Source organism: Hippichthys cyanospilos, chromosome 6 (assembly GCF_059441005.1).
Source record: "Hippichthys cyanospilos isolate Australia breed blue-spotted pipefish chromosome 6, RoL_Hcya_1.0, whole genome shotgun sequence".
Lineage (NCBI taxonomy): Eukaryota > Metazoa > Chordata > Actinopteri > Syngnathiformes > Syngnathidae > Hippichthys > Hippichthys cyanospilos.
In genome coordinates, this window is record NC_142374.1 from 24,879,689 (window position 1) to 24,896,579 (window position 16,891).

The 16,891-nt window shown below is 46.7% G+C and overlaps 2 protein-coding genes across 15 annotated transcripts in view; one reads left to right on the top strand and one right to left on the bottom strand.

Annotated features, from left to right (window-relative positions):
- The first annotated feature begins 473 nt into the window (after positions 1-473).
- Positions 474-2,794, top strand: c6h11orf58 (chromosome 6 C11orf58 homolog). The gene is made up of 5 exons (XM_088417735.1): positions 474-610; positions 828-911; positions 1,113-1,173; positions 2,078-2,187; positions 2,442-2,794. The coding sequence occupies exons 1-5, from the start codon at positions 557-559 to the stop codon at positions 2,682-2,684; spliced, it is 552 nt and encodes a 183-aa protein (XP_088273861.1). The 5' UTR covers positions 474-556; the 3' UTR covers positions 2,685-2,794.
- Positions 2,785-16,891, bottom strand: part of LOC148422976 (pleckstrin homology domain-containing family A member 7-like) — a 61,414-nt gene continuing 47,307 nt past the window's right edge. For 7 of the 14 annotated variants that reach the window (XM_088417720.1, XM_088417721.1, XM_088417719.1 and 4 more), the window contains 19 exons: positions 16,259-16,796; positions 15,708-15,791; positions 15,063-15,224; positions 13,498-13,551; positions 13,221-13,304; positions 12,276-12,332; positions 12,005-12,085; positions 11,757-11,906; positions 10,845-10,946; positions 10,662-10,773; positions 9,804-9,934; positions 9,469-9,666; positions 9,160-9,250; positions 9,008-9,102; positions 8,134-8,340; positions 4,369-4,521; positions 4,172-4,305; positions 3,138-3,268; positions 2,785-3,008 (listed from right to left, as the gene is read on the bottom strand). In XM_088417720.1, coding sequence (XP_088273846.1) covers positions 2,986-3,008; positions 3,138-3,268; positions 4,172-4,305; positions 4,369-4,521; positions 8,134-8,340; positions 9,008-9,102; positions 9,160-9,250; positions 9,469-9,666; positions 9,804-9,934; positions 10,662-10,773; positions 10,845-10,946; positions 11,757-11,906; positions 12,005-12,085; positions 12,276-12,332; positions 13,221-13,304; positions 13,498-13,551; positions 15,063-15,224; positions 15,708-15,791; positions 16,259-16,796 — 2,587 coding nt within the window. In that variant the 3' untranslated portion in view covers positions 2,785-2,985. The remainder of the gene's footprint in view (positions 3,009-3,137; positions 3,269-4,171; positions 4,306-4,368; positions 4,522-8,133; positions 8,341-9,007; positions 9,103-9,159; positions 9,251-9,468; positions 9,667-9,803; positions 9,935-10,661; positions 10,774-10,844; positions 10,947-11,756; positions 11,907-12,004; positions 12,086-12,275; positions 12,333-13,220; positions 13,305-13,497; positions 13,552-15,062; positions 15,225-15,707; positions 15,792-16,258; positions 16,797-16,891) is intronic. The other 7 variants (XM_088417727.1, XM_088417729.1, XM_088417733.1 and 4 more) reach the window with 4 other exon arrangements.

Here is a 16,891-nt window from a genome sequence, read left to right on the forward strand (position 1 = left end):
TACGTACATCTATGACTGAAGACTGAAAAATGCACGCGGCTTTAAAGGCATACGGTATTGCACTTACTCTGGCGACATCTATTGGTACGTTGCATGCATTACACCCAGACGGCGTTGTCTGAACTGGAAATTATTGATAACGTTACGAGGGCGATGGTCTATCAAAATGGGTGTAAAAAAAATTAAAACTTCACTCTAATATTTTATGTGCTTCTCGTATTCCAGCATGACACAAATTTGCAATGTCAAAGGCTTTTTTAAAACATTCTATTCGTATATATATATATATATATATATATATATATATATATATATATATATATATATATATATATATATATATATATATATATATATATATAGTATACAGTACAGTGTATATATATCGGAGCGGTGCGGGTTGTAGTTACACAATGTGACCACAGGAAGCAGCGGAGTTTCATTGCTGCGCAGCAATCTTTACAGGAAGTGACGACACATACACTGCCAGTCATCGCCGTTGCTACACGGCAAGATTTGTTATTTATGTAGCGACTATACTCGCGTAACACACAAGATGAGTTCTCCGTGTGAGAAACACGGCACTAAACGACCCGCTTCCTCGAACGAAGTGAGTCAAACGCTCGGAGATCGATGTTCATCGACGGGGTGAAAAAGACGCGAGATGACCGTTAGCCTCGCGTTAGCATGTCAGCTAATGTCCGGCGCACACTCGCTACCTTGAACGCACCGCGCTCGTCAACAAAAGATCCCGTTTTAAACAGTAGTATCACGAGATTCGGTCAAATGATTGCGCCCCCTCAAAATGACGCCGTTTGCACCTGCAGGAAGAGTCGACCCAGTGGGACTCCGCTGATCTGGGAAGTGACGAGCGAAAGCAGAAGTTTCTCCGGCTGATGGGCGCCTCCAAGGTGGGCCCCCCTCGCAAGCTGGCGTTTCTTGCAAATATTGCAGCCCATCTGAGTAGGCGCTGGAGCTGCTCTTGCATAAGTGCTTATTCATACTACAAAACATTTTTTTTTGTCAATGGACTATTAACTCCGCACATTTGTTGTCATCTTTTACTCGGAGTATTCGAATTTAACAGACGTCATGCGTTTGTACTTTTGTAGAAAGAACACACCGGGCGTCTTGTCATCGGAGATCACAAGTCGACGTCACACTTCCGCAGTGGTAAGGCACATCAAGAAAAGATTTCTTATGCGTTTTTAAATATACTCACAGACATTTAACTTTAAAAAAGTTGTCTCCAGTTAATTTGATGATTAAATCATGTTTCTACTGAAAATGACATCACATGCCCAATCGCAGCTCAGCTTGTAAATGTCACATGACCAACAGGTGGTCTGTGATTGGTCATTGAGCACAGGTGGTGTCGTTTTCAGATGACGAGAAATGGAAAATGTGTTTTTAAAGGAGTTTATGGTATATGGAATTTTATCTAGTTCTCAAATGTGACAATATAACCTTTTTTTTTTACCGCTGAAAATGGCTAATTAAGTGGGCCATCCATATAAAAACCTAAAGCAATTTGCAGTCCGATAAAAGTAATTTTGCATTCGTTTACGTTCACATTATAGCCAAATAACAAAATATGCAATCACGCCGATAGACACGTCGAGCACATGACAAGAGACAGCCAATCACAATTTGTAATTCATTTGCCCCTTTAGATGGTGCACAGGCGATTTTTAAAACGCTAAAATTGTAATCATCCCCCAAAAAATTTTGTTTCATAGTCCCAAAAATATGATTACATTTCGTCACTCCAGTATATCCTATCCTGTAAGAAGTCATTACTTTCCTACCCTATTGACAAAAGCAATACAGTGTTGGGACGATTCAAAGATGTAATAGCGTTTACCTGCCACTAGAGAGAGCCAACGCAGCACAATCCAGTTGCTGACTGCCGACACTCGCTGATGTTTTTGTTTTTTTTGTTTTGTTTTATATTCTAGGCATGAGGCACGATTTAACACCATCTTTTTTTTTCCCCCCGCCCGCTCGCCGCGCAGCTCTGTCCACGCGCGGACATTTGGCGCGCGCGCGGGGGCCGTGACCACTGTGTGCTCCGCAGGGACGGAAGACAAGCAAATCAGCGATCGTCTGGAGATGCAGTACCAGCGCGGCATGGACGAGAAGCTGTCCGGACGCAACCGCCGCCACTGCGGACTCGGCTTCAGCGAGGTGACCATACAACTATTTAACTGGCGTCCAAAGCCTCGTGAGCCAGCCTATTTGTGTCCACTGTAGTGGACATTTGTTTTTTGCTCTTTATCTTTGGACCCATTGGCGCTAGCCTAATAAGTCCTATTGTGCTCAGTGGAGGACATCCCGGACTTTCCACTGATGCCTCATTCGTTTTGAGACAAAATGGACACCACGGGTGGACGCAAATATCGGCCGGCCGGGTTTTAACCTCTTGCTCGCACCTTTGGCAGCCGGAGTCGAGTGACGTCCCACCGGAGACGAGAACGTCCCCCGGCGAGTCCGAAGACCCCGAGGGCAAAAGCCCGTTCGAAGACCCCGAGGGCAAAGGCCCGTCCGAAGACCCCGAGGACAAAGCGTGCGACGCGAAACCGTCCGAGACCGCGACGCAAGAAAACGTCAAAAGCATACCAGAAAAAAGCGCGAGCGCCGAACGGAAAAGTGTTTATAAAATGTCCTTTGTCAAGTCATCTTAGGAAGGATTGAAAGATTTTTTTTAAGCGTCTATAATTCAATTTTTTTTGTAGCATGTCCTAGAATCACTACTGTTTTGTTGGAGACATTAAAAATCCCAGGTTTCCACTAATTTCTTTGTTTATTTTGTAAAGGATTGATCGTCCTTGTTAGTAGCAAATACATTGTGTGACCACTAGGTGACACTACAAGCTGGTCAAAAAATTTCATAATAAAATCGTGTTGTTCTCCATGCATGTTAATTGTGCTGCAAGTCCGACAGCGGTCCTTCAGTGGCTATCCTGTAGGGGGCGGTGTTGCTGGTCACTGGCTAGCAGCAGCTTTGGCTGAGCAGAAGGAGAAACGATACATTAAATTGCTGATAATCGCTAACCAAACATTTATAGAAACAAAATCGCATGTTTTCAGTGCCAGTAGAGGGCGCCCAAATGTGATTTTTAATAGCGAGTCCAAACCTGCTACAAGTTTGCTCTTCTTGGACGCCTGTGAAGCCAGCGCCCGCGACGCCTTCATGATCTTCTCCTGCTCTTGGAGAACGGCGTCCAGCTCGCTCAGGTCCAGCGGCGCCGACTGCAGATTCTGAACACTGCACGCAAACGGCAAGTCGCATTTGGGAGCTTTGTTCCAACAGGTGGATCAAGCAGGAAAATGATTTCAACCCACTTGACGGAATGGATGGATGGACATAAAGAGGTAGGAATAAATGGACAGATGGGACGAACGAATGGACAGGTGGCTAAATCATTGGGCCGATGGATGGACAAACGGATGGACAAATAATTGGATCAATGCATGCACAAACAGATGGATTCATGGACAGATAGCTGGACCGATGGACAATCAAATGGACAGATGGTCAAATTGGATGGATGCACAAAAAGATGGATGGATGGAGGAATAGACAGACGGACAAATAATTGGATGCATAATGGACTCATTGTAGGACAGCTGGACAGACAGACAAATGGTTAGACAGATGAATGCCAGTGTGGATGAATGAATAGGGAGATGGACAAACGGATTCACTAAGATGATGGATTTGTGGACGGATAGCTGGACAAATGAATGGACAGATGGAGAAATGGAATGACGGACAAATGAATGGCCGGATGAAAAATGACCAAATGGATAAATGGATGGACAAGCAAGTAGGCAGATGGACAAATAATTGGACAGATGGATTTACATATGCATGATGGATTCGTGGAAGGATAGCAGGATGGATGGACAAATGAATGGACGATTAATGGACAGATACATTGACAGACAAATGTCACGATTGACAAATGGAGACAATGGACAAATCAAATAGATGGATGACTAAATGGATGGACTCACGGGACAAACGGAAGAATGGACGTATGGAAAGACGAATGGACGTAGGACACAAGCTACGCTTTTATGGAATACTAAGAGACAGACGGAAATGAAGGTCCTACTGCATGGACGTAGTTCTCGGCGTCCCCAACGAAGCGAGAGGTTGTCTTACTTGGACTTGGCCAGGACCTTCCTGATGCGTTCCGTACGAAGACTTCGCTCCTCCTCTTCCTGGGGGCTGAGCGGCTCCTCGGGATCCGACTCCACGTAGCGCTCCGGGATGGAGACCTTCTTGGGCTTGGACAGCTGCGGGCCGCGAGACGGAGGCGCGTCATCGTCCGCGGTTTGCGCACGGCGGGCGCGGCCCACCTCTCTGCCGATGTCCAGGCGGTAGTCCACGGGCTCAACGTCCGCTTCTCGGAGCAGCGTGGCCCTGGCCGTCACCCACTCGCCTCCTCCGTCCGCGTGACCTCGGTCGCTTTGACCTTCGGCCCCGGGACGCTCCTCCCGCAGATCCGTCACCTGCCGGAGGCGGGAACAGGCATGCGGCTCAACTTCTAAATGACAACAAAGGCACTAATCATAATAATAATTCAAATATTAAAATGAGCACAAGGCAGACAGAAAAAGTGAGTTACGTTTCTGCAGCCACGAATCATCCAATAACCCTCCTGTGATGTTTGTCCGAGAGGAAGCGCAGTGACGTGCCCGGGTCAATTTGACCCGGGGAGTTTATAGTCACACAAACGTGTCCAAAACGCGTGTAATCCAAATCCAATATTTGGTTTTGACCAGTGTTTTATGTTCTTTTCTCAGAACAGCAATAATGTCCCTGGGTCAATATGACCCGGAGGTCTGTTTCATTGTCCAAAAGTAAAAAAAAAAAAAAAAATTGATGGTGAACTCCACTCACATAATAACAAAAGAAATACTTAATTTATACCTGTGTGGTTGGTTACTTCTTTGGAATAGTAATAACATTCTGGGTCAATTTGACCCAGGGTCATGTGTAATCATCCAAATGTTTCAAAAACACTTTTATGTAGGTGTCTAATCCAGCTAACTGATAAATCTTGAAATTCCATTTTTGTCCCCTCAGAAACAGCAACAATCTCTCTGGGTCATTCTGACCCGGAGTCATATGTAATTAATCAATCCAAAAGTTTCCAAAACACTTTTTTCTATTTGTGTAATACAGCTAAAAAACAAATCTTGTTATCCCTCCCTCAGAAACATCACTTACGCTACATTCCTGGGTCATTTTGACCCGGCTTTTGTTTTTACAAAAAAGTCGTGAAAATGTGAGTGCATTGTAACAAAAATGATATATATGAATAAATGTGAAAAATGACTATCTAGATGAACTTTAAAATGTGTCAGCTTGACCCGCAACATACCAGGAGGGTTAAATCGTCCATTTCAATTTGGCGTCATTAGGCAGGCACCTGATTAGTATCTTCCAATTGCGGTGTGCGCGGCGTTGTGTAGCGTGTGCGGTACTTGTGTGAGTAATCATCCAAAGCCATGCAAAACGCCAGCTGGTCCGGGTACAGCCGGCGGCAGCTGGCCACGTCCGCGCCGGCGGCCGTTCGGGGAAGGGCAAAGAAGAAGAAGAAAAAGACAGGGCCAAGGAAAAGCGTGCAGACGCAAACAAAATGGCGGGCCTGGGAAGCCGCACACTTTTTTTGGGGACGGATAAAGTGTTGCTCCTCGCTCGCATACGCCTTTCGCCATCTACTTGAATTAAACGCAACCCGCGAGTGAGAATTGAAAGCAAATAATCTTGAACTCCTTCGCCGCCGTTGACGGCTTTAGACGTTTTTACTGTGCTGGCAATGAACAGGTTTTTTTTCTTACATAAAAAATGTTTATTTAATTACACTTTTTACTCATATTTGAACGTTACCCTCGAGTGTGACAAAAAAAATGGCAGGTGTAGTTAACGCTCACTGCCAATGACGGATATAGACGTAAAAAAAAAAAAAAAAAAAACATTTTTACAGTGCTGGCAGTCAACTGAGTCATGTGACATCATCGGTTTAAAAAAATGTTCATGTAAGACAAAAACTGGAATTGAGGACAGTCACGTCACTTTTTCCCGCATATTTCACCGGTGTGGTCAGGTCAAAATGAGACGTTTTTCCCTCAAGGGAATGTCGACATGAAAACGTTCGTATTGATTTTTTGAGATACCATAGAGAAGATTTTTTGCCACTTGCTGGCGACTGAAAATGACATCACAGGAAGGTGCGGCCATGATGCGCAAGCTACGAATGTTAATTAAAATATTATCACAATAATATTGCTGTCGGAGTGCAAGAATAATTTTAAGTTTATTATGTTGGTTGAAATCGATGAAGCTGGACAATTTCAGGCTAGTCATGTGATGTATGCATTCTGAGCCGTGATAGGCCATCACCCGAAGCAACCGTGATGTCATCACCTGTCGACAGCCAGTGTCAAAATGGCCGCCCTCATATTCCACAAACGCTGTTATGAAATCAGAATCACAAAGCTAGGTTAGCATTATTACCAATGATGCTATGCGAAAGTCAATCCTTTCACTTTTGTTTTTTAACAGCCTTCGAAGTGTGCGGCCTCTCAACATGGATGCTAATGTCATGAATACAAAACTGAAGACGGGACAGCTGTTTTTGGCCCCAGTTGACATCTCGTGTACTTTTTTTTTTTCTTCCCAAACACACAAAATACTCAAATTGTCATTTAGCCCAATGGGCTAGAGTTAGCCACGTAGCCTTGAGTCCATTTCACCTGCTTTCCATTTTGATTGCCGCAGTCGTCCGCTCCCATGTTAAAACTACTCTCATATACAATATATATATTACTTCTATTATTGCATTTCCGTCAACAAGAATACATTTCAGAATCGCCGCAAACCCAGCGTGGCTCATGTAAACAAGAGACCACAAGCTCTGCTAGCTCGTTTTTTTTCTTAAAGGCATAAAAGTATTTCAATGTTGCTGGAATAAATAAAATAAAACTATAAGGTTTCATATGCTGGAAGATGATGAAGAATTGCTTACTGTGTGGCGATTTTAACAAATTCAAAAGAAAAAAGTGCTTTTTTTAGCATGTTGTTATCATTAGCATTTAAAAAAACAAATGCTGAACAGAAGTGCCACGTCACAGAAAAGTTGAAATCACAGTGCCTTGTAGCAAATGGCGTGGCGCGGCTTATAACCGTTTCAATTCGGGGAAAGATACGCAAAAATCTGATGATTGCATGATTAGCGCATTCGTGCATTTCCTTATTTAAAAAAATATATCATCATCTCATGTAATGGGAAAAACAGCTCCCATTTTCTTTATATTTAAAATCACACACACACACACACACACACACACATTAAATATATATATATATATATATATATATATATATATATATATATATATATATATATATATATATATAGAGAGAGAGAGAGAGAGAGAGAGAGAGTCTAAGAAAAATAAATACATATGTAGCGTTCCTAGTGATATGATTTGGATCAATTTTTAGGCTGTAATGTCTGTTATCAAATTTGAAAAAGGTCATATTGGGACACCCTACTTTAGATTTTTTTTTTTTCGTAACACTACGACGTTGATTTAAGGAGTGTTATAATGTAAAGCCTTTTTCGATGACCATAGTGAAGCAGTTGCCGCACGCTAGCATCGTCAATAGACAGTGAAAGATGCTAGCTTTGTCATTCAAACGAATCGGGTGGCTAAAAGAACAAAGCATTCCGAACTAAGGCAAAAAAAAAAAAAAAAACGCGCGAAACAAGGCACTTTGTTTTGACGAAAACAATGGATTCAATCTTTAGCCAGCAGCATTTCCTGTCCAACCTGAAAACATACGAGCTATGGCCTCTAGATAATCTAGATCTATATAGCAAATCTCTACAAAACATATTCCTATATAGTGAAAATATCCCTCAGTAGATAAATATTCTCTAGTCCACATTCAAGGTCCGGTCAGCGGGCTCCGTTTTCGTTGTTCTTAACAGCGTTAACCAAGCTAGCCCGTAGCTCGTTAGCTCATGCGTCTTAGCGCGTTAGCGTCCCGGCTAAGTTACTTCTGCGGGGGGGCGCGGAGGCCGCGGCCGCCGCGGGGTGGAGGTAACGTACGGAGGCGGGCGGGGGCGCCGGCGGGGCCTGCGAGCGCTCGCCGTGGCCGAGGTTGCGTTTGCGCTCGCGCACCAGCGCCCTCTGGTGGCGCTTCATGCGCTCCAGCTGCTCCTCGGCGCTCATTCGGCTGCCGGCGCGCTGGGGGGGCGGAGGCGCGCCGCCGGGGTACTCGGACGACAGGCAATCCAAGGCACTCTTGGGACGCTCCTGCGGGGGAAAACCTGACGTGAATTCTTCCGGTGATTGTTCGGTTTCTGAATTTGTTGAAGCAAAAGCCGCGGTTTTTGCAGCTTGTCCTCATATAAATTGGAGCATATACATATATAGCATGTTAACATTTCAAACAGGGTGAACATTTTAACTGTAAAACAAATACATTTATAAATGAAATGCAGATGTAAAAATTTAAGATGGCGATTATTTTATTATTTATTTTTTTCATCCCCAAAAATAAAAACTCGCGGATTATGGGCTATATAAGGCGCACTATCAGCTTTTGAGAAACGCTTTAAGGTACGCCTTGTAATGCGGGTAATCCGGAACCTAAAAGAGTTCAATACATGAAGCGGTATCAGTGTGGAGGGAAAAAAAAAACGCACTTCCTTATTTAAAAACAATGTAAATAGCCTTGTTATTTAAGTGTAATTGCACTGTCGGCCACTGGAGGGCGGCCTAGATATTCTTAAAATCATGTGAAATCTTCTTTAATCCCGCCTACAGAATATGAGGCTGTGGGTTCCTTTTCTCATTTTCAAGTTTGGGTACGATGGTCGACGCTTTGTCGTATCCTAATGATCGGTGTCCACACTAGTTTTCTCGTGTCCACACAACGGAAGCGCTAAAAGCGGGTTTAGCAGGCGTGCCGACGACTCACCCTGTCCACGGAGACGCCGGGGCATCTCCTCAGCGTGACGAAAGACGACAGGGCGTCCGAGGGCTCGGCCGTCTGCCACGACGCGCCCGACGCACCTGCTCGGGCGCCACGGGATCAACACAAAAACTACGACGCCACAAACTTCGCCTTACCTTTATGGTCGCGATAGCGGCGGTCCGCCTCCGCGTTGTGATGATTGATGGCCAGCAGCTCCGGTTCGCTCACGTACGAACGCAAGTCGGTCTGCAAAGGCGCACCAAGTCCATACGCTCGAAATATTGAACGGACATCAGTGGAAAAGAGTGTCATTGTGCCCCGCTACCCGGAGCTGTGCCGAGACAATTGGTTTGTCGTACGCTGTCTTCGACATTCCGTTAGGAGTAAACGCGCGCGCGTTTACTCGGAGCCCGCGAAGAAAAACTTTCGAAAAAAATTTCTGCAAGGGATGTAACTGCTGGTACCTTACAGTCCCCGTTGAGGGCATAGTGCCCGCCCTCTCGGTCCCGCCTCCTCTCGTCAGACTGCCGCTTGAGGCCCCGCACCGACATGTGGCGGATGACGGCCGACGCCTCCTTGGGCAGCGGCGGCACGGCCGGCGGCGTCTCCTCGTAGTCGTAGAGGCGAGGGAGCGGCGGGCGGGGCGGGGCGTCGTCCTCTGCCTTCAAAATGGTTTCAATCGAGTCACATTTACTTACGCGCTGCAGCCCTTAATCACCACAAAGTCGAGGGGTAACAAAAAGAATAATCGGGACCGGAGAGGATCAACGGCGGTGACGTAGGACTGACTGGGACTTACCCACTTTGGCACAAAGTTGGGAGGCAGCGTTTGCGAGAAGACGCCGGGGACGGAGCTACGGGGAGGCGGATGCACGTCGGGGCCGGATGAAGGCACGCTGGGCTCCGACACGCAAGGCATTAACTTCCTCTCTGCGAGGAACCACACACAAAGGTACACAAATCGCTTCGAGACTCTCACGTGAGGAGACGAACGTGTGAGGGAGGGGGCGGGGCGTGAGCGGATGCGTGACGGGCTGACTGTGGCGACGTTCGAAGAGATCTTCATGTTATTCCGTATTTACTCTGACTGTGTTGCAAAGCATTTATTCAGCAGTATGACCTTGTTTGAATCGCGAAAGACAAAGTTGCCCGTGGAAGGAGCGAGCAGAGACGCCGTGACCCGACTACAGGACGGGACGACCTGCGGGTGGCGATTACGTTCTCGGAGAAGAAGATAGGGTGGCGACCTTTGGAACTAGGGGTACTCTAATCAATAAAAAAAATGGACGGGATGCGTCAGAGCGGTAGGAGACTGAACACATCTCTGTCCGTTCTCCTCGTGAGCAAAATAATCTAAAGCCTCTTGTCTTCCTTGCGTGTTATTTATGAAATGTTCTTGTTTGACTGAACCCGGCCCTTTAAGAAAACATACAATGCATTGTGGGGAATAGGCGAAGGGGGTAACACATACATCCAATGTGTTATGTTTAGCACTCAGCATCTAGTGCAAACTGTTGAACCTGGAAGCGGGCTCCTCCCGCCCGCGGTCCCTTCCGAAGGTTTCTTATTTGACCCTTTTTGAGTTTTCCCTTCTGGGAGCTTTGTTCAGCGAATGCCGTCGCGTGCTCGTGACGTTCCGTATGGCGTTCCGACCAACCTGGGTTGTGCACAGAGTCGACGGTGACCTTGTAGTTGGCTTTGCTGGCGCTCAGTCCCGCCGTCACGTCCTCGATCCTCCACAGCTCGCGCTTCATCTCGCTCTTTTCTTGCTGCGCGCGCACACGGAAGCATTCACGGGCGGGAATCGGGCCCCGTCGCGATCAAGCGGACCGGATCCGACCTCCGAGGTGGCGCTGTGGTTCATGCGCGCCTGCAACGCCGTCCTCAGATGCGCCACCGAATTCTCCAGCCAGCCGTACTCCTCCCAAGCTTGCGTCATTTCCTGCCCAAGATCACACCGACGCCTTGCTGACGTGAACATTTCATGTTGCGCTTTACGCAAATTAAGCTTAAATCAATTTAAAATGAAGTTGGAAAAAGAGCATTTTAAAGGGAAGTAAAACCAACCTATTTAATAAGGTTATACAATTTTTTTTTACGTTTTCAGAAGGAATTTGAAAATTAATTAAAGTCATTAACTGGAGATATACATTTTCAAAACCAAAGATAATGAATTTATAAATGTTATTTTAAGAAATTAAAACAAATCTAAGTATACAGTATATTTTATGGACATTTTTTAAGAAATAAAGTTTTAAATTTATCAAACTAGAAATTGAAAAATGGAGATTTAAATAATAATAACTGTGTTTAGGAATAAAACATCTAAAAATGAATACATTTACCCAAATCTAACAAGATATTTCAAAATTCCTCGTAAAAGACAAACAGAAACTTTGAAAAACAATTGAAATCAATTTCAAAAGTACTTTGACATTTGAAATTATTTGGTAAAGAAAAAAAATGCAAATTTAGAGTAAATAGATTTCATTATAAATATAAATATTTTTAAATTCCACATTTACAGAGATGTAAAATTATGTCAAGTATTAAAAATGATGAAAAAAGGAAATCAGTGATGTATAATTTTTGAACGAAATGTAAGTAAATTTGTAAATATATTTTAAAACAAACTGTCAGTAAGGGTTACCACAATAGCTAATAAAGAAGGGACCGAGCCGGGTGTAAATAATAATAATAATAACAATAAAAAGTAGGCGCGGATGAGGTTGTTGCAGAAGTCCATCGTTACCGTGGAGAGGCGGGATATGTGAGCCCTGATTGAGACCAGGTCCTCTTGCAGAAGCCTCTGCTGGTAGGCGATCTTCTGCACGTGCGTGGGCTGCTCGTGAAACAGCTCCATCTGCTGGTGGGACACGTCCAGCACGCTCTCCAGCTTGTCCTGAGGGTGGCGAGGGAGGGCGAGGGCGGGCGAGGGAGGGCGCGGGAGGGCGAGGGCCGTCATTTGCGTTTACGTTTGCGCTCGCGAGGCGCCTTCACCTTATCCTTCTTCAGCGAACTGATATGCGCTTCCAAGTCCTTCAGGATCTTGTCTTGCTCGCACAGCCGACTCAGCTTCACCTGCGGGGGGCAGTAAAGAGTCCTTTGGGTTACTATCGCCGCCTTTAGATGATTATTGCCATTTTAATCACAGTAAATGACTCAAAGGTGTAAAACGTACAAAAAAACGTGGGGCATCCTATTGGAAAATTAAATAGACAAAACGCAAATAAATGCCAATATTGCAATAATAGGAATTCAAGTTACTCACGTCCACGTCACTCTCCGCGACCTTGACGGGCGCCTTCAGCGTTTGACTTCCAGCGACCTGAAAGAAAAAGCGGACGGCCGGCCGCCCGCATGTCAAACGCCTTCCTCCAAAGCAAACAGCGGAGATTGCACGCAGACTGAGATGCTCTGATGCAACCTGCCGTGCAGCCACAACAACAACAATAATATGTATAGATAGATAGATTGGCTGTTGCCATGGAGACCACCACGATGGACGCTTTGAAGACCTACACGAGTGGACAGGCCCACAAAATCACAAGGACTCCATTTTCAGCTAAATGACTGACGGGGTTCTACTGTGTTAGCTCAGCTCGCCGTTAGCAAATGAGGACTGGGCACTCTTGACGACGCCCTGTTTGGGCAGCGAATCATTGGACCGAATGTACCGAATGTTTGAGTGGTTGTCATTATGATGTCACGAAACAACTTGAGTTCGAGCCAGACGAAATTGTAATGGTAGGTCCGTCGGTTTGTTGGTGTATGTCACCACTAGAGGGCGACATTTGACAATTGTTTTTCTTTCTGGTACGTCATTCGTCAGGCGCTGGTCTACCCCCTGACACGAGCCCAAGAAAATTCTGAATAATGAAAAAAAAAAAAAAAAACTGCTAGCCAGTCACCCAAAATGATCATGCCCGTCCAAGTTATCAATCAGATGTAATATGATGACACAGCAGAAATCCCTGCATCATGGCAACACAGGGTGCAGCGTTTTGAGAGATGGCGCGAGAAGCAACCGGCTTTTTTTTTTTTTTTTTTTTTTGCCGCCCCCCCACAGCCACAACACATGCACTGCCGAGCCGTCCCATGCCCATTCGGCGACGCGGGGGGGTGCGATGATGACACACGGCGGCAAGACGGGTGACGCTGCTGCTGCCTCGGCATGCACGAGCGCGCCGCATATGGAAGGACGCACAGAGCTTACGGTCAAGAGCGGCCCGAGAGGCCCAGCAGTGCAGTGAAGTAACAAACTGTGAACTGCGAGGATCAGGGGCTCTAGAGCTCTGATCTGCGAGTCAAGAAAAGAGCTGCAGTCACCCCAAAAAAAAAAAAAAAAATGAAAGAAAAAGTCTTCCGTTACGCTTATTACGGTGAGCGTTTGTGAGCCGCGTAGTTCAACGTGCGTCCGGGTTGTTAAAGGAGAGTCGGGGTGGAGGAAGCCAATAAGAAAAAAATGAAAGAAAAAAGGAAAAGGCTCTGACCTTCAGGTCCAGATACTCCAGATCCTGCTTAAGCTGCTTGTAGGTGTCATCAACCTGCAACCAAACAAAAATATTATTTGACTCGTCGCGTTAAGAAATAATCAATTGTGTGTGAATGCAGAGAGACAATGTCGCCAATATATACTTTTTTTTTTTTTAGCTTGTTGGCCCAGAAGTTAATGAGACTTGCGGAGAATCTGCCGCCTGTCAAGCTACTCTAATTTCATCAAGCGGTCACATGTTATAAGGACGCCAAACAATTCTTCAAAATAAAAGAAGGGACCTCAAGTAATGTAGGAAATGAAGCTTTTATTTTGAAGTTACTCCCAGAAGCAAGGTTGCCGCAACCATCTGCTACTTCATCGTGTTTACCTGAAGCTGTGTTTTTTTTCTTGTTGTTTTCTAAACAAACATGAGGGACCAAGTTGTGAAAAATGTTTGTATGTGGTCAATTTTTGCCGAATAAAAAAGTATGTGGATGATGATTAAAATGGGCACTAAATGTAGTCGTTTTGAAAATCAACAATTTGGGGTCTTGCAAAAGCGACTCACAACGGCGGGGGTACAGGTACTCCTGGGGGCACGTGAAGGCACTTAAGGGGTTACGCAAGAGATCGGAACAAGGTTGGAGCAGGTGTCAGCATTTTGTGTTTCAAATTAAGAGCAAATCAATCGGAAAATGAAGTACCAAATGGCTTTTGCATTCCTTTACTTTATGTGACACCATTTTCAGGCAGATGAGCCAAAAATAAATCCGAATCTACCTACACCTTGAGATACCGCAAGGAATGTACTTCTAAACTTTGTTCAATTCGATAGGACAAGCTAGGATAACGACCAATCCCAGCCCGGCTTGCGAATGTCACATGACCAACCTCAACACAATAGCGCACGTTTGGCTCTTTAATCACGTCGGAAATCACTTGGGCGACATGGAGACAGACGCGCCTCTCGGCATTCACGCCGTGGGCAAAAAGTTCGGCCCGTCCGTTTTCTTGCGCCGCCGCGGCCGCAACGCTATGAGCGAGAAGCAACGAAAACGCGGTCCGGCCGGCGCCACTTTCCACAGTTAGCAAGCCAGAGCACACGGCAGCCAGGGAAGCTAGCGTCATGCTACGTTAGCAAAACGAGGAAATCATCATAAAAAGCAGACCAGACCACAAGCCAAATAGACAAGACGCCGCTTCCTCTTTGTACACGTCCGATGAAGATTTGCAGGTAGAGGCTGCCGCTAAACGCAAGCGACTCAAACTTGCGCCAGTATGGGGGACCAAAAAAGTTTTTCACTGATTGAAAAAGATTCTGCTCATTTTTATACTTTACATTACGAAATCATCTCATTCGTGAGACGTTTCTGGCCCGCAGGCCGTATGTTTGGCACCTGAGCTTCAATGTCAGAATTTGGACTTTAAAGGCCAAAATTTCTATTTTAATGTCAGAATTCTGAGAGCAAGGACAGAATAAAAGTGAGAATCTTCCCCAATATTTTTATAAGGAAGTGTCATTTTCATTTTTTATTTTTTTTCTGCTAGGGGCAACCTCTACCGGACGCGAAAACGACGAACCTGCGTTTGGCCCGACGGACCGAGCCGCGTTAGCGCGGGAGGGGGGCCGGCGGCGAGGAGGGGGCCGCGGCGGCGCAGCTGCTCCAGCGTGCGCTGGCGGGCGGCGGCCGTCTTGGCCTGCTGCCGGCGCAGCTGAATGAGGAGCAGGGTGAGCTCGTCGGGCTGGCCGCCGTGCACCACACGCACACACACACACACACACACACGCAAACAAACACAGGATTACGCGCCACTTCCACTTTGGTGGAGTACAACTTTCAAATGGATTCAAAACTATGCATACACACGTTTGAAAAAAAACGCAAATCTGAAAAGTTGTTGAATATGTGTAGGCTTAACTCATTCACTATCAGACACTTGAAATGGAACTTTGAGGCCTACAAACCGTCGATGACAGTGACCGCATTATAAGGTGCACAGAATAGAAGCTACGATTGATTCAAGGCTTTTACCTGCACTTTAAAGTATAGAAAATACGGCTCTAATAATTGGCCCTGAGAAATGAAACCCACACCCTAGTTTCAGAACCCAACCCCAACTTGAGTCCTGCACCGAACTGCATCAAAGCAGAGGTGAGAGGATTAGTATGACATCAGAAAACAGAGCGTGCGCCGTGTGGTTTGTTCCATGTTTTCCAAGACGTACCGTTTTTCCGTGGAGGCTGGGCGCACTGACCGTGTGCGTCATGTAGTTGGACGGAGGCAACGAGCGCCTCTCCATGGTGGACGCCTGCGGCACACAAATTCACTTTCGATACGATTGCCATAAAAACATCAGTTGCTATTTTTTACCGGCCACAAGGGGGCAGTCTCCCAGTAAACGAAAGAAGGCAGAAGACTCTATGAAGCCATTGATTTTGAACTATTTGACTCGCCACCAGGGGGGCGCTCTCCACGAGCAAACGCAACAGGTGTGTTACTGTTGCGTCGGTGCAGTATTCTTACAACCCGAGTTGGTGTGTTAGTGCTGCTCTTTTTTGCTAAATGTGCAGCCCTGTTCGGTCGGCGTTGGAGGCGTGATGTTGTTGTGACTAGGCACTTAAAAAAACGTTTAAATCGCAAATATGGATTTGACTACAGAATTTGGTATGACAGAAATCGATTTCCGACAAAATTATCGTTTGTGCCGCTGGTATTTGGACAGAACCTATTTTCCACGCGAGCAAAAGTATGAAAACAGATCGAGCTGGATTTTACCTTGAAGACCTGAGACTTGGTCCGGCGAGGCGAAACGGCAAACAGGACGTCCACCGCCGAGGCGTCGGCCGAGGGCCTCACCGTCACGCGATCGGCCGGCGTGTGAGGGCGGCGGGCGGGCGACAGGGTCCGGACGGTGCCCGGCGGAGGCCCCGGCGGCGGGATGTCCTCGGGCGAAGGCGGGACGGACACGCAGCGCGGCGGCCCGTTGTGCTTGGGGGCGGCCGGAACGGCGGCGGGCGGCCGGGCGCCGAAAGGGTAGTCCGGGGCCGGCGTGTAGAGCGGCGCCGTGGGGCTGCCGTGGCGGTACCGCTGGCGCTGCTGCCACTCGTACAGCTGCAGGGCCGTGTCGGAACCCGGGCCGCCCAGCTCGGGGGTGAGGCGGAAGTGGCTCAGCCGGTCCTGGGCGTACTTGTACTCGCCCAGGCGGGCCGGCGGGGGGGTGTGGCGGGGGGTCTTGGGCAACGTATCCAGGGTGCCGAACTTGGGCTGGGCCGGCGGCGTTCGGCGGGGGAGGGTGTTGTCTCGGGATGGGGGACTGCCGCCGCGCGACACAAAAGACTTCTTTTCAAATATGTCCATACATATTTGGGATGAACAAGACCGTTTTTTTTCAGACCGATACGAGAAGCA

Excerpts from the sequence above, each read along its gene's own strand:
- c6h11orf58 (XM_088417735.1), top strand. The coding sequence starts at position 557 with ATGAGTTCTCCGTGTGAGAAACACGGCACTAAACGACCCGCTTCCTCG. Across the intron at positions 611-827 it reads GACCCGCTTCCTCGAACGAA|GAAGAGTCGACCCAGTGGGA; the intron begins GTGAGTCAAACG and ends TTGCACCTGCAG. Across the intron at positions 912-1,112 it reads GGCTGATGGGCGCCTCCAAG|AAAGAACACACCGGGCGTCT; the intron begins GTGGGCCCCCCT and ends GTACTTTTGTAG.